This window comes from Coturnix japonica, assembly GCF_001577835.2.
Source record: "Coturnix japonica isolate 7356 chromosome 2 unlocalized genomic scaffold, Coturnix japonica 2.1 chr2random631, whole genome shotgun sequence".
Classification (NCBI taxonomy): Eukaryota; Metazoa; Chordata; class Aves; order Galliformes; family Phasianidae; genus Coturnix; species Coturnix japonica.
The window spans coordinates 18,266-34,237 of NW_015439220.1; the positions used below are offsets into that span (position 1 = coordinate 18,266).

General features: G+C 53.4%; 1 protein-coding gene across 1 annotated transcript in view; it reads left to right on the top strand.

Moving 5' to 3' along the window:
- The window catches only part of LOC107306777 (myosin-7-like), a 25,943-nt gene that overhangs the window by 6,492 nt on the left and 3,479 nt on the right, over positions 1-15,972 (top strand). Inside the window, 31 exon segments of the mRNA XM_015850128.2 lie at positions 264-362; positions 444-547; positions 638-776; positions 858-976; positions 1,092-1,241; positions 1,889-2,059; positions 2,687-2,996; positions 3,095-3,162; positions 3,236-3,323; positions 3,400-3,517; positions 3,604-3,727; positions 4,451-4,587; positions 4,673-4,799; positions 4,903-5,031; positions 5,111-5,353; positions 5,520-5,696; positions 5,770-5,915; positions 6,017-6,107; positions 6,515-6,904; positions 7,503-7,629; positions 7,740-7,858; positions 9,358-9,554; positions 10,122-10,161; positions 10,163-10,306; positions 10,990-11,155; positions 11,227-11,351; positions 11,434-11,742; positions 13,198-13,401; positions 13,743-13,868; positions 14,234-14,509; positions 15,864-15,959. Of these exon segments, the coding sequence (XP_015705614.1) occupies positions 264-362; positions 444-547; positions 638-776; positions 858-976; positions 1,092-1,241; positions 1,889-2,059; positions 2,687-2,996; positions 3,095-3,162; positions 3,236-3,323; positions 3,400-3,517; positions 3,604-3,727; positions 4,451-4,587; positions 4,673-4,799; positions 4,903-5,031; positions 5,111-5,353; positions 5,520-5,696; positions 5,770-5,915; positions 6,017-6,107; positions 6,515-6,904; positions 7,503-7,629; positions 7,740-7,858; positions 9,358-9,554; positions 10,122-10,161; positions 10,163-10,306; positions 10,990-11,155; positions 11,227-11,351; positions 11,434-11,742; positions 13,198-13,401; positions 13,743-13,868; positions 14,234-14,509; positions 15,864-15,959 (4,859 nt within the window).

Below are 15,972 nucleotides of genomic sequence, written 5' to 3' on the forward strand. Positions count from 1 at the left end.
CTCCTCCACTTCCCCCTCCCACGCACCCCTCAACCTTCCTTCCACCCCACAATCTTCCTTCCACCCCACAACCTTCTTTCCGCCCCACAATGTCCCACCCACCCCACAATCTTCCTTCCACCCCACAACCTTCCTTCCACCCCTCAACCTTCCTTCCACCCCACAATCTTCCTTCCACCCCTCAACCTTCCTTCCACTCCACAACCTCCCACCCACCCCACATCCTTCCTTCTGCCCCACAACCTTCCTTCCTTTCTCCCCAGACCTCCTGGAGAAGTCCCGAGTCATCTTCCAGCTGAAGGCTGAGAGAAACTACCACATCTTCTACCAGATCATGTCCAACAAGAAGCCAGAGCTTCTGGGTCAGCTCCTCCCCCTCCCTTCAACCCCATGGACCCCCCATAACCACCGTTGGCCCTTCCAACCCCATCTTCTCCCCATAGACATGATGCTGGTGACCAACAACCCCTACGACTACGCCTTCATCTCCCAAGGAGAGACCACGGTGCCATCCATCGATGATGGCGAGGAGCTGTTGGCCACGGACGTGAGCTGGAGGAATATGGGGCGAAACAGTGGGGAGCTGATGGGATCAGATCCCCCAACCCCTATTTTTGTTCCCTATTTCTCCCCGTAGAGTGCCATTGACATCCTGGGCTTCACTGCTGATGAAAAAACAGCCATCTACAAGCTGACAGGGGCTGTCATGCACTATGGGAACTTGAAGTTCAAGCAGAAGCAGCGAGAGGAGCAGGCAGAGCCAGATGGCACAGAAGGTGGGCTCCATTCTGGTAGTAGAAGGAACTGGTAGACCCCCATGGATTCCCACCCTCATCTCCCACCCTCTGTGTCCCCAGAGGCGGACAAGTCGGCTTATCTGATGGGGCTGAACTCGGCTGACCTCCTCAAGGGGTTGTGCCATCCCCGGGTGAAGGTGGGCAACGAATACGTCACCAAGGGGCAGAACGTCCAGCAGGTAACGCAGTGAGCTGCCCTTCAGTCCCACTCTCCTCCTTTTTGAGGTAGAGTGTTGGAAGTGGCTGGGCTTTAAGCTCCCTTCCAATCCAACCATGTTGTGACTCAACCCGCAGGTGAACAATTCAGTTGGTGCTCTGGCAAAGGCTGTCTATGAGAAGATGTTCTTGTGGATGGTTGTTCGCATCAACCAGCAGCTGGATACCAAGCAGCCCCGGCAGTACTTCATTGGTGTCCTGGACATTGCTGGCTTTGAGATCTTTGATGTGAGTGTTGGGGTTGGGGGTTGGGGGGTGCTGTGGGGCTGGGCCGCAGAGAGGACGTGATGGAGCCATAGATTGACCTGACAGAAGGTGTTGAGTTGATCTCGTTGACTGACTTGGATGTTCTGTTGACTCCATGGGGTGCTCAGGTGACCCCAGTCGCCCCATTGAACGCTCTGTTGACCCCACTGGGCCTCCAGTTGATCTCACTACTCCCACTGGATGCCCCACTGACCCCATTGGATGTCCCACTGACCCCATTGGACGTCCCATTGACCCCACTGGGCTCCTGCTTGACCTCACCTCTTCCACTGGGCATCCCATTAACCCCACTGGGCTTCCAGTTGACCTCGTTTCACCTGCTGGCCCCACTGAATCATCTCCAGTTGACTTTACTCATCCCACTGAGCATCCATTGACTCCACTGGGTCCCCAGTTGACCTTGACCAACCCCATTGGGTGCTTCATTGAACTCACCATGTTTCCACTTGACCCTCTAAGTCCTATTTTACACTGTGCAGATCCCGCTGAGGGCTGAGTTGACTCCTCTGGCCCTAGGGTGTCCTTGTCAGCCCCATAGATCCCATTGGCCATAGGGTGACCCCAGGGGGCGTCGTGCTGCTCTCACCATCTGTCTCTTCTCCCCCCAGTTCAACAGCTTTGAGCAGCTGTGCATCAACTTCACCAATGAGAAACTGCAACAGTTCTTCAACCACCACATGTTTGTGCTGGAACAAGAGGAGTACAAGAAGGAAGGCATTGAATGGGAGTTCATTGACTTTGGGATGGACCTGGCTGCCTGCATTGAGCTCATTGAGAAGGTGACGCACCCCTGAAGTGATCTGGGGTCCATTCTCACACATTGGGGACCCCAAAAAAGGCCAATAGGAGCAATGCCTAACCCTAACCCTAACCCTAAAACCCTAACCCTAACCCGAACCCCAACCCTAACCATAATCCTACTCTACCCTAACCCTACCGATAACTCTAACTATAACCCTAACCCTCACCATACCCTAAACCTAACCCTACTCTACGCTATCCCAAAACCCTAACCATAATGCTGAATCTACTCTCCCCTAACCCTTACCCCTAATCCCAAACTAAAACCTGACCCTAACCCTACCCCTACACCTAACCCTAACTCTAACCTTATCCCTAACCATAACTCAAACCCTAACCCCAACTCTAACCCAACCCCCAAACCTAACCCTAACACTAACCCTACTCTACCCTAACCCTACCCCTACTACCCTAACCCTACCCCTACCCTAACCCTAACCCTAACCCTAACCCTAACCCTAACCCTAACCCTAACCCTAACCCTAACCCTAACCCTAACCCTAACCCTAACCTAACAGCCTAACCGCAACCTAACCCTAACCCTAACCCTAACCCTAACCCTAACCCTAACCCTATCCCATCTGACCACGTCTTGTCCCCCACAGCCCATGGGCATCATGTCCATCTTGGAGGAGGAGTGCATGTTCCCCAAGGCCACGGACATGACCTTCAAGGCCAAACTCTTCGACAACCACTTGGGGAAATCGGCCAATTTTGGGAAACCCCGTAATATCAAAGGGAAGCCTGAAGCTCACTTTGCCCTGGTGCACTACGCGGGCACGGTAGACTATAACATCATTGGCTGGCTGCAGAAGAACAAGGACCCTCTGAATGAAACTGTGGTGGGGCTCTACCAGAAGTCAGCCCTCAAGCTATTGGCCAGTCTCTTCTCCAACTACGCCGGAGCCGATGCACGTAAGTAGCTCCATTGACCTGCTCAAGAGTGGAGAACCCACCATCCAAACCTTGACCCAACCAATCCATTGCTTCCTTTTCTTTTCCTCATCCAACAGCTGTGGAGAAGGGGAAAGGAGCCAAGAAGAAAGGTTCCTCCTTCCAGACTGTCTCAGCCCTGCACCGGGTGAGGACAGTGGGATCCATCAGACCAAGGGACCGTGGTGGATCTCGCTCTCATCATCCCTCATCTCCTCCAGGAGAACCTAAACAAGCTGATGACCAACCTACGGAGCACTCACCCCCATTTTGTCCGCTGCATCATCCCCAATGAGACCAAGTCTCCTGGTGAGCCTATAGAACGACGCAGTGGGGTCAGATAGGGACCCACAGCAGCTGCCAATGGTTCCCTTTCTGTACCCAGGTGTGATGGACAACTCCCTGGTGATGCACCAGCTCCGCTGTAATGGTGTCCTGGAAGGCATCCGCATCTGCCGTAAGGGTTTCCCCAACCGGATCCTCTACGGGGACTTCCGTCAGAGGTGGGATTGGCCAACGTGGGCCCGAAGGTGGGACCAGAACCCACCCAGGGCTCATTCTGGGGTCGGTTCCTCCCATTCTTTGCCAGGTATCGCATCCTGAACCCCACAGCCATCCCTGAGGGACAGTTCATTGATAGCAAGAAAGCTTCTGAGAAGCTTCTTGGGTCAATCGATGTGGACCACACCCAGTACAAATTTGGTCACACCAAGGTGAGGCCTGGCAGGTCTTGGTTCCCCACCGTGCCACCATCCACTTCTCTGCTTACAGTCCTGCACCGTATGTCCACCGAACCACTCATCTGCCCATGCATTCAACCATGCCATGCAGCCAAACCCAACCACTGACCCTTCCATCCAACCCAACCCAACATCTGAGCCTTCCACCCAACCCAACCACTGACCCTTCCATCCAACCCAACCCAACATCTGACCCGTCCATCCAACCCAACCCAACCACTGACTCTTCCACCCAACCCAACCCAACATCTGATCCTTCCACCCAACCCAACCACTGACCCTTCCATCCCAACCCAACCCAACATCTGACCCTTCCACCCAACCCAATATCTGACCCTTCCATCCATCCNAACCACTGACCCTTCCATCCCAACCCAACCCAACATCTGACCCTTCCACCCAACCCAATATCTGACCCTTCCATCCATCCTAACACAACATCTGACCCTTCCACCCAACCCAACCACTGACCCTTCCATCCCAACACAACCCAACATCTGACCCTTCCATCCAACCCAACCCAACCACTGACTCTTCCACCCAACCCAACCACTGACCCTTCAATCAAAACCAACCTTTCACACTTCCAGCCAACCCAACCCAACCTTCCACCCTTCCCCCCAACCCTCTCCTCCCAACCTCTCCTCTCCTTCTCATTCCACCCCATCCTCACCGACCTCCTTCCACCCCCCCAAGGTTTTCTTTAAGGCTGGGCTTCTGGGGCTGCTGGAGGAGATGCGTGATGAACGCCTGGCTCGCATCATGACCCGCCTGCAGGCCCAAGTCCGTGGCTTCCTCTCCAGGCAGGAGTTCAAGAAGATCTTGGAGCGCCGGTGGGTCCCATTGGTGCTGCTCAGTGGGGCGGTGCTGGGTGAGAGTCTCAGCCTCAAACTCACTTCAAGTGGTGGCTCCACGCAGGGACTCTCTGCTGGTCATCCAGTACAATGTTCGTGCCTTCATGAATGTCAAGCACTGGCCCTGGATGAAGCTGTTCTTCAAGATCAAGCCCCTGCTGAAGAGTGCAGAGTCTGAGAAGGAGATGCAGGTGGGAGGATGGGGGGGGGCATGGGCCAAAACATGGGTTGGGTAGGGCTGATGGGTGCATGTTGGTGATGGCATCTGTCTCCTATGCCTCCCCGCCAACACAGACGATGAAGGAGGAATTTGGGCGCCTGAAGGAGGCCTTGGAGAAGTCTGAGGCAAAGAGGAAGGAGCTGGAGGAGAAAATGGTGTCCATGCTGCAGGAGAAAAATGACCTGCAGCTCCAAGTGCAGGCCGTATGTGATGGCCCCTTCCAGGCCCAGCTGCTCCCCGCTCCCTTCCTTTCCACTCCCATCCATGAGGTCCCCCCTATAGGAGCAAGACAATCTTGCTGATGCCGAGGAGCGCTGCGATCAGCTGATCAAGAACAAGATCCAGCTGGAGGCCAAAGTGAAGGAGATGACTGAGAGGTTGGAGGATGAGGAGGAGATGAATGCTGAGCTGACAGCCAAGAAGAGGAAACTGGAAGATGAATGTTCAGAGCTGAAGAAAGACATAGATGACCTGGAGTTAACATTGGCCAAAGTTGAGAAGGAAAAGCATGCCACTGAAAACAAGGTGAGGATTGGGAAGACCCAAAGTGAGTTGGGTTGGGTTGAGAAGAACCACGAGTGGTCAGTCTGGGTCCTCCCACATCTCCTGACTTCCATGTAGTCTAGCTATGGGGCAGAAGGGGCCTCTTGGTGACTGAGATGGAGGCCTGGTACTTCTTCTCCCCACACAGGTGAAAAACCTCACAGAGGAGATGGCAGCCCTGGATGAGACCATTGCCAAGCTGACAAAAGAGAAGAAAGCCCTCCAAGAGGCCCATCAGCAGACACTGGATGACCTGCAGGCTGAAGAGGACAAAGTCAATACTCTGACCAAAGCTAAAACCAAGCTGGAGCAGCAAGTGGATGATGTGAGTCCTGTCTCTTGTGTGCCTGGAAAGGATTCTCCTTGGGAATTGCTGGAGGTCTCTGCCTTGTTTTCAGCTGGAGAGCTCACTGGAGCAGGAGAAGAAGATCCGGATGGACCTGGAAAGAGCCAAGAGGAAGCTGGAAGGAGACTTGAAGCTGACCCAGGAGAGTGTTATGGACCTGGAGAATGACAAGCAGCAGCTGGAGGAGAGGCTGAAAAAGTAGGGCCCAGCCCACCACCTCCGCCATCCCCTCACCCCTTCCCCTGAATTTGTTCTGCTCTGAGAACTGGGGATGAAAACTTCTGTTCCTCCATCTCCAGGAAAGACTTTGAGCTCAATGCGCTCAATGCTCGAATTGAGGATGAACAAGCAGTTGCTGGCCAGCTTCAGAAGAAGCTCAAAGAGCTCCAGGTCAGGCTGGGGTAGAATGGAGCTGATAAGTCCCCAGTAGGTTGGGTTGGTGGAGCAGGGTCAAGTGGAAGAGTCTCCAGTTGGGTTGGGTTGGGTTAGGTGGAAGAGTCTCAGTTGGGCTGTGGAGTGAGTAATTGAGTTGAGTTGGGGTAAGTTGGGTTGAGCTGTGTGCTGAAGGGTCTCCAATGGGCCATGGAGGGAGTAGTTGAATTTATTTGAATTGGGTTGGGTTGGGTTGAATTGTGTGCTGAAGGGTCTCCAATAGGCTGTGGAGGGAGTAGTTGAGTTGGGTTAAGTTGGGTTGAGTTGTGTGCTGAAGGGTCTCCAATGGGCCATGAGTGGTGTTGGGTTGGGTAGAAGATCCCCCAGTTGGTTGGACTGAATCAAGTGGATTCCCTGGATCGTAGGCAAGAATTGAGGAGCTGGAAGAGGAGCTGGAGGCGGAGAGGACGGGACGGGCCAAGGTGGAGAAGCTGCGCTCAGATCTGTCCAGGGAGCTGGAGGAGATCAGTGAGCGCCTGGAGGAAGCAGGAGGGGCTACAGCAGCTCAGATCGATATGAACAAGAAGCGTGAGGCAGAATTTCAGAAGATGCGCCGTGACCTTGAAGAGGCCACGCTGCAGCACGAAGCCACGGCTGCCGCCCTGCGGAAGAAGCATGCGGACAGCACAGCGGAGCTTGGGGAGCAGATCGACAACCTGCAGCGAGTCAAGCAGAAGCTGGAGAAGGAGAAGAGTGAGCTAAAGCTGGAGCTGGATGATGTCAGCTCCAACATGGAGCAGCTCATCAAGGCCAAGGTAGCCAACCAGGGGGACTCCAGGTGGGATGGTTCCTTCTCTGGTTCAAGGCCAAGGTAGGAGATGAGGGGTAAGCCAGGTAGGATGGTCCCCTTCTGGTCTTCTGGTGCTCTTCCCAATCAGGGGGACACCAGGTAGGATGGACCCTCCTCTGGTTCAAGGCCAAGGTAGCCAACAAGGGGGAAGCCAGGTGGGACAGTTCCCCTCTGATCTTCTGGTGCTCTTCCCAATCAAGGGGAAGCCAGGTGGGCTGGTCCCCCCTCCGGTCTTCTGGTGCTCTTCCCAATCAAGGGGATACCAGTTAGGATGGACTCCCCTCTGGTTCAAGGCCAAGGTAGCCAACCAGGGGGACTCCAGGTGGGACAGTTCCTCCTCTGGTTCAAGGCCAAGGTAGGGGATCAGGGGGATGCCAGGTGGGTTGGTCCCCCCTCTGGTGTTCTTCCCTTGCAACTCTCTGATCTCATATTCTTCCATAGAATCACTCAGGTTGGAAAAAGACCTTAAAGCTCATCAAGTCCAACCACGACCTTAACCAAATTACCCTAACAACCCTCTCTAAACCATGCCCCTGAGCACCAATTCCCACTGTCTCCCCCAGGCCAACCTGGAGAAGATGTGCCGCACCACCGAGGACCAGATGAACGAGCACCGCAGCAAATCAGAGGAGGCACAGCGCATGGTTGCAGACCTCAGCACCCAGCGAGCCAAGCTGCAGACAGAGAATGGTGAGCACCTCGATCTCCCCCTTTCTCTGCTCCATCTGCTGCCCTTGGGGACCACTGGGGGTTGTTGGGGGCTCTCCATAGTAACAACCACCCCTCTTTGTGTCCCTTAGGCGAGCTCTCGAGGCAGCTGGAGGAGAAGGAAGCTTTCATCAACCAGCTGATGCGTGGGAAACTCACCTACACCCAGCAGCTGGAGGACCTGAAGAGGCAGCTCGAGGAGGAAGCCAAAGTATGAAAGGGTTTGGAGGGTTGGAGGTTTGGGGGTGAGGCATCCCAAGGGCAGGGGGATACGAGGGGGGATGGAGAGGTTGGTTGTCATTGTGGAGGTTGGGTTGGGTTGTGTTGGAATGGATTTAATTGGGTTGAATTTGATTTGCTTGGATGGAGTTGTGTTTGTTTAGCTTGAGTTGGATTGATTTGGGTTGGGTTGGTTGCTTCAGTTGCTCTGGGTTGTGTTGAGTTGGATTGGGTTGAGTTTCATTGCATTGAGTGGAGAGGGTTGAGTTGAGTTTGGTTGGGTTGAGTTGTGTTGAGTTGGGCTGAGTTGGTTTGAGTTGTGTCAAGTTGTGTTGGGTTGAGTTGAGTTATTTGGGGCTGAGTTGAATTGAGTTGATTGAGTTGGAGCAGGTTGAGATGATTTGGATTGAGTTTGATTGCACTGCTCTGAGTTTCATTGGATTGGGTTGAGTTTGATAGGATTGGGTTGAATTGAGTTGGGTGGAGTTTAATTGTATTGGGATGAATTAAGTTGGGTTGAGTTTGATTGAGTTTGATTGGGGGGGGGGATGGAGGAGCTCATGGAGGTTGGTTGTCATGGAGGTTTGTTTGTATTGTGTTGGAATGGATATAATTGGGTTGAATTGGATTTGCTTGGATTGAGTTGCGTTTGGTTAGCTTGACTTGGATTGATTTGGGTTGGATTGGATCAGGTTGGGTTGGTTGGTTCAGTTGTGCTGGGTTGTGTTGAGTTGGATTGGGTTGAGTTTCTTTGTGTTTAGTGGAGAAGGTTGAGTTGGGTTTGGTTCATGTTGAGTTGTGTTGAGTTGGACTGAGGGGTTGGGTTATATTGAGCTGAGTTGGGCTGAGCTGGTTTGAGTTGTGTCAAGTTGTGTTGTGTTGTGTTGTGTTGAGTTATTTGGGGCTGAGTTGAGTTGATTGAGTTGGAGCAGGTTGAGATGATTTGGATTGAGGTGAGTTTAATTGCACTGGGTTGAGTTGGGTTGGAATGGGTTGAGTTGGGTTGAGTTTAATTGGATTGTGTTGAATTGGTTGGGGTGAGTTTAATTTGATTGGGTTGAATTGAGATGGGTTGAGTTTGATTGGATTGGGATGAATTGAGTTGGGTTGAGTTTAATTGAGTTGGGTTGAATTTAATTGGATTGGGTTGAATTGAGCCGGGTTGTGTTTGGTTGAGCTGGATTGAATCAGTTTGGGTTGAGTTTGATTGGATTGGGTTGGATTGAGTTGGGTTGAGTTTAATTGGATTGGGATGAATTGAGTTGGGTTGAGTTTGATTGGATTGGGTTGAGTTGAGTTGGGTTGAGTTTGATTGGGTTGAATTGAGTTGTGCTGAAATCTCTTGTGTTTAGTTGAGTCGGGTTGGGTTAGTTGAGCTGTGTTCTCTAAGGAAGACCTGATTGAGTTGAAGCCTTGAATGCCACCCTTTGTTGGCCTGGAGAGCCTCACTCTGTCCCCAGCTGATTCTTCTCTGCCTTCTCTTCCCCCCAGGCCAAGAACGCCCTGGCCCATGCCTTGCAGTCTGCTCGCCATGACTGTGACTTGCTCCGGGAACAATATGAGGAGGAGCAGGAAGCCAAGGGGGAGCTGCAGCGTGCCCTGTCCAAGGCCAACAGCGAAGTGGCCCAGTGGAGAACCAAATACGAGACAGATGCTATTCAGCGCACAGAGGAGCTGGAGGAGGCCAAGTGAGTCCTATGGAGCCAATGGGTTTGGAGGATCATATAGGAGTCCTATGGGGCCACACAATGTGAGTCAGTGGGTTTGGAGGTTCATATAGGAGTCCTATGGGGCCACACAATGTGAGTCAATGGGTTTGGAGGTTCCTATAGGAGTCCTGTGGGGCCACACAATGTGAGTCAATGGGTTTGGAGGTTCTTATAGGCGTCCTGTGGGGCCACACAATGTGAGTCAATGGGTTTGGAGGTTCTTATAGGCGTCCTATGGGGCCACACAATGTGAGTCAATAGGTTTGGAGGTTCATATAGGAGTCCTATGGGGCCACACAATGTGAGTCAATGGGTTTGGAGGTTCCTATAGGAGTCCTATGGGGCTACACAATGTGAGTCCTGTCCCAATAGGTTTGGAGGTTCCTATAGGAGTCCTATGGGGCCACGCAATGTGAGTCCTGTGTCAATAGGTTTGGAGGTTCCTATAGGAGTCCTATGGGGCCATACAATGTGAGTCAATGGGTTTGGAGGTTCCTATAGGAGTCCTATGGGGCCCAGCACCGTGTCTCTCCATCCCCCCATTAGGAAGAAGCTGGCGCAGCGCCTGCAGGATGCTGAGGAGGCATGTGGAAGCTGTGAATGCCAAGTGTGCTTCCTTGGAAAAGACAAAGCAGAGGCTGCAGAATGAGGTGGAGGACCTGATGATTGATGTGGAGAGATCAAATGCTGCCTGCGCAGCTCTGGACAAGAAGCAGAAGAACTTTGACAAGGTGGGAGCTTGAGGGCATGGGTGTGAGTAGGGTGATAAGGTGGGAGCTCAAGGGAGTGAGAAGGGTGATAATGTAGATGGGCATGGTTAGGGTGATAAAGTGGGATCTCAAGGGCATGATTAGGGAGATAAGGTGGTTGGGCTTGATTACAGTGCTATGGTGGGAGCTCAAGGGCATGGTTAGGGTGATAAGGTTGGAGTTCAAGGGCATGGGCATGATGAGGGTGATAAGGTGGATGGGCATGATTAGGGTGATAAGGTGGGAGCTCAAAGGCATGGTTAAGGTGATAAGGTGGGAGCTGAAGGGCATGGGCATGGTTAGAGTGATATGGTGGGAGATCAAGGGAATGATTAAAGTGATAAGGTGGGAGCTCAAGGGCACGATTAAGGTGATAAGGTGAGAGCTCAAGAGCATGGGCATGATTAGGGTGATAAGGTGGATGGGCATGATGAGGGTGATAAGGTGGGAGCTCAAGGGCATGGTTAAGGTGATAAGGTGGATGGGCATGATTAAGGTGATAAGGTGGGAGCTCAAGGACATGGGCATGGTTAGAGTGATAAGGTGGATGGGCATGGTGAGGGTGATAAGGTGGGAGCTCAAGGGCACAAGGTTGGGGTGAGGAGAAGGAAGACATTCTCCATGGAAGAGGAGGTTATAATCAATCCTTGGGGTGTCCCCTGCAGATCCTGGCAGAGTGGAAGCAGAAGTACGAGGAAACGCAGGCTGAGCTGGAGGCCTCCCAGAAGGAGTCTCGGTCCCTCAGCACAGAGCTGTTTAAGATGAAGAATGCCTATGAGGAGTCCCTGGACCACCTGGAAACCCTGAAGCGTGAGAACAAGAACCTCCAAGGTTTGGATGCAGCCATCTCTAACATCACCTCTGTGCTTAATACACCCCCTGATGGGTTCTTATCCACACAGAGGAGATCTCGGATCTGACGGAGCAGCTGGGAGCCAGCCACAAGACCATCCACGAGCTGGAGAAGGTCCGGAAGCAGCTGGATGCTGAGAAGATGGAGCTTCAAGCAGCTTTGGAGGAGGCCGAGGTGAGCAAAGTTCCATCCCCACGCAACCATCACCATCCTCCGGGTGTCTCCAATGGCCATTAACGCTCCCATGTCCATCCAGGCATCCCTGGAGCACGAGGAGGGGAAGATCCTGAGGGCTCAGCTGGAGTTTAACCAAGTGAAGGCAGACTACGAGCGTAAGCTGGCGGAGAAGGATGAGGAGATGGAGCAGCTGAAGAGAAACCACCTCAGAATTGTGGAGTCCATGCAGAGCACCCTGGATGCTGAGATCAGGAGCAGGAATGAAGCCCTGAGACTGAAGAAGAAGATGGAGGGAGACCTGAATGAAATGGAGATCCAGCTGAGCCATGCCAACCGCATGGCTGCAGAGGCACAAAAGCAAGTCAAGGCCTTGCAGGGTTACCTCAAGGTGGGAATAATGGGAGGTGATGGGGGGCTGTTGGAGTTGGTTATTGGTCCATTGGTGGCCTCTGGTGACCACATCACCCACTGGGTGACCACTTGGTGCCCATTTGTGACCATGTACCCAATTGGGTGACCACTTGGTGTACATTGGTGGCCTCTTGGTGGCCATTGGGTGACCACTTGGTGTCCCTTGGTGGCTGTGGTGGTTGACGTGGTGGCTGTAGGTGCTTGGGTGACCTAGAACGTGGTTGAGCTGGAGCCTGTAGGGACTTGGGTGACCTAGAACGTGGTTGACCTGGTGGTTGTAGGGGTCTGAGTGACCTAGAACATGGTTGAGCTGGCGGCTGTAGGCGCTTGGGTGACCTAAAATGTCGTTGACCTGGAGGCTGTAGGGGCTTGGGTGACCTAGAACGTGGTAGTTCTGGTGGTTGTAGATGCTTGGGTGACCTAGAATGTGGCAGACCTGGTGGTTTTAGGGTATTGGGTGACCTAGAACGTGGGTGAGCTGGTGGCTGTAGGGCCTCTGGTGATCATGTAGCCCATTGGGTGACCAGTTAGTGTCCATTGGTGGCCACAAAATTCATTGGGTGACCACTTGGTGTCTATAGGATGCTCTTGGGTTGGTATTTGGTTCCCAATTGGAAATGGTTGGGTGGGCGTTGGGTGGAAGTTTGGGGGCTTGATGGGTGTCCAATGGTGGCTGTCAGCTGGCCATTGGGCAGCCATTGGTTACCCATTGGGTGGCCATTGATTGCCCAGTGGGTGGCCATTGATTGCCCATTGGGTGGCCAGTTGGTGATCACTGTGTGGCCATTGGTTGTCCATTCTGAGACCACTGATCACCCATTGGGTGACCAACTGGTTATCACTTGGTGTCCATTGGTGGCATCTGGTGGCCACATAACCCATTGGGTGACCAGTTGGTGTCCATTGGTGGCTGTTGAGGTTGACATGGTGGCTGCTGTGGCTTGGGTGACCTAGAACGTGGTTGACCTGGTGATTGTAGGGGCTTGTATGACCCAGAATGTGGTTGACCTGGAGCCTGCAGAGACTTGGGTGACCTAGAACGTGGTCAACCTGGTGGCTGTAATGGATTGGGTGGCCTAGAATGTAGTTGAGTTGGTGGCTGTAGGGACTTGGGTGACCTAGAATGTGGTAGACTTGGTGGTTTTAGGGGCTTGGGTGACCTAGGCCGTGGTAGTCCTGGTGGTTGTAGGGTCTTGGGTGACCTAGAATGTGGTTGGCCTGGTGGCTGTAGGTGCTTGGCTGACCTAGAATGTAGTTGAGCTGGTGGCCTTATGGATATGGGTGACCTAGAACGTGGGTGAGCTGGTGGCTGTAGGCGCTTGGGTGACCTAGAGCGTGGTTGAGCTGGTGTCCATTGGTGTCCTCTGGTGACTACATCATCATATACTCACCCCAATTACCCCCTCACCCCGCTCTCCATGTCACCCCGCAGGACTCCCAGTTGCAGTTGGATGACGCGTTACGCGCCAACGAGGACCTGAAGGAGAACATCGCCATCGTGGAGCGGCGGAACAACCTCCTCCAATCGGAGCTGGAGGAGCTGCGCGCCGCGCTGGAGCAGAGCGAGAGGAGCCGCAAGATGGCGGAGCAGGAGCTGATCGAGGCCAGCGAGCGCGTCCAGCTCCTCCACTCACAGGTCAGGAGGCCATGATGGTCAGTCATTCAATCATGGTGGCCATATTGGGGTTGGCGGCCATATTGGTATTGGTGGCCATATTGGGGTCGGTGGCTGTATTGGGGGTTGGTGGCCATACTGGGGTTGGCGGCCGTATTGGGGGTTGGTGGCCATATTGGGGGTTGGTGGCCATATTGGAATATGGCGGCCATACTGGGGGTTGGTGGCCATATTGGGGTCGGTGGCCATATTGGGGGTTGGTGGCCATATTGAAGTTGTTGGTGGTCATAATGGGGTTGGTGGCCATATTGGGGTTGTTGGTGGTCATATTAGGGTTAAATCCCACTGCTCCTCTCTTCCAGAACACCAGCTTGATCAACCCGAAGAAAAAGCTGGAAACAGACATTTCCCAAATTCAGAGTGAGATGGAGGATACCATCCAGGAAGCCCGCAATGCTGAAGAGAAGGCCAAGAAGGCCATCACTGATGTGAGTGCTGCATCATCCATCCATCATCTATCCATCATCCATCATCCATCCATCCATCATCCATCCATCATACATCCACCTCTCTCATCTCTCCCATTCCTCCATTTCCATCTCCCTTTCCTCCTCCTCTCTCATCTCCCTTTCCTCCACCTCTCCCTTCCATCCTTCCCTCTCCCATCTCTCCCATTCCTCCACCTCTCCCTCTCATCCTTCCTATACCTCAACCTCTCCCATCTCTCCAATACCTTCCCTCCCATCTCTCCCATCTCTTCTATCTCTCCCATCTCTCCCATTCCTCCACCTCTCCCATATCACCCCTTCCTCCACCTCTCCCCACCCTCCATCTCACCGCACCTCTCTTGTAGGCAGCCATGATGGCAGAAGAGCTGAAGAAGGAGCAGGACACCAGTGCCCACCTGGAGAGGATGAAGAAGAACCTGGACCAGACGGTGAAGGACCTGCAGCTCCGTCTGGATGAGGCAGAGCAGCTGGCCCTGAAGGGAGGCAAGAAGCAAATCCAGAAGCTGGAGGCTCGAGTGCGGGAGCTGGAGAATGAGCTGGAGGCCGAGCAGAAGCACAATGCTGAGAGCATCAAGGGACTCCGCAAGTCAGAGCGGCGTGTCAAGGAGCTCAGCTACCAGGTGGGACATCTAGAACGTGGTCGAGCTGGTGGCCGTAGAGTCTTGGGTGACCTAGAACGTTGTTGAGCTGGAGGCAGTACAGATATGGGTAACATAGAACACAGGCAGGAGACCTAGAACATGATTGACCTGGTGGCTGTAGGGGCTTGTGTGACCTAGAATGTGGTCGAGCTGGAGGCTGTAGGGACCTGGGTGACCTAGAACGTGGTTGAGCTGGTACCAGGTGGGACATCTAGAATGTGGTTGAGATGGTGGCTGTAGGGATATGGGTGACCTAGAATGTAGTAGACCTGGTGGTTGTGCTTGGGTGACCTAGAACGTGGTTGAACTGGAGGCTGTAGGGACCTAGAACATAGTTGAGCTGGAGGCAGTAGGGGATTGGGTAACCTAGAACACAGATGTTATGATTGTAAGAACACAGGAGACCTAGAACATGGTTGACCTGGTGGCTGTAGGGGCTTGGGTGACCTAGAACATGGTTGAGCTGGTGGCTGTAGGGATGCAGGTGATCTAGAATGTAGCTGAGCTGGTGGCTGTAGAGACTTGGGTGACCTAGAATGTGTTTGACCTGGTGGCTGTAGGGATGCAGGTGATCTAGAATGTGGTTGATCTGGTGTGTGTAAGAATGCAGGTAACACAAAACATAGGCATGGTGACCCATGTGGACCCAGACCAAATTTGACCTGATGGTTGTAGGGACATGGGTGACATGAAACTTAGACCTTGTGGCCACAGTGACATGGTGAACCTAGAACATGGCTGACCTGGTGGCTGCAGGGACACGAGTGACCTAGAACATGGTTGACCCGGAGGCTGTAGGGAACATGGGTGACCTAGAACATGGTTGACTTGGTGACTGTAGGGACATGGGTGACATAGAACACAGGGTACCTAGAACGTGGTTGACCTGGTGGCTGTAGGAACAGAGGTGATCAAGAACATGGCTGGCCTGGTGGCTGTAGAGATACAGGTGACACGAAACACAGACACGGTAGCCACAGTGACACGGGGGACCCAGGACATGGCTGACCGGGTGGCTGTGGGGACATGGGTGATCTAGAACAAGACTGACCTGGTGGCTGTAGAGACACAGGTGACACAAAACATACACCTGGTGGCCACAGGGGGCACAGATGACCTAGAACCAGATGACCATGAGCACCTTCTCCCTCTCTGCCCAACGTCTCATGACCTTGCCGGGGAGGCTGCTTCCCTCCCAGGAACTCTTCTAACAAATTCCAAACCTGAACTGGCCCCGCGGTGATCCAGAACATGGGAAATCTGTGGGGCTCTGTGAGGCTCGGACCCACACATGTCCCACTTTGGGGTCATCCCCCGGTGTCCCCACCTGCAGACTGAGGAAGACCGGAAGAATATTCTCAGGCTCCAGGACCTGGTGGACAAGCTGCAGCTGAAGGTGAAAGCCTACAAGAGGCAGGCTGAGGAGGCTGTGAGTGGGAGGG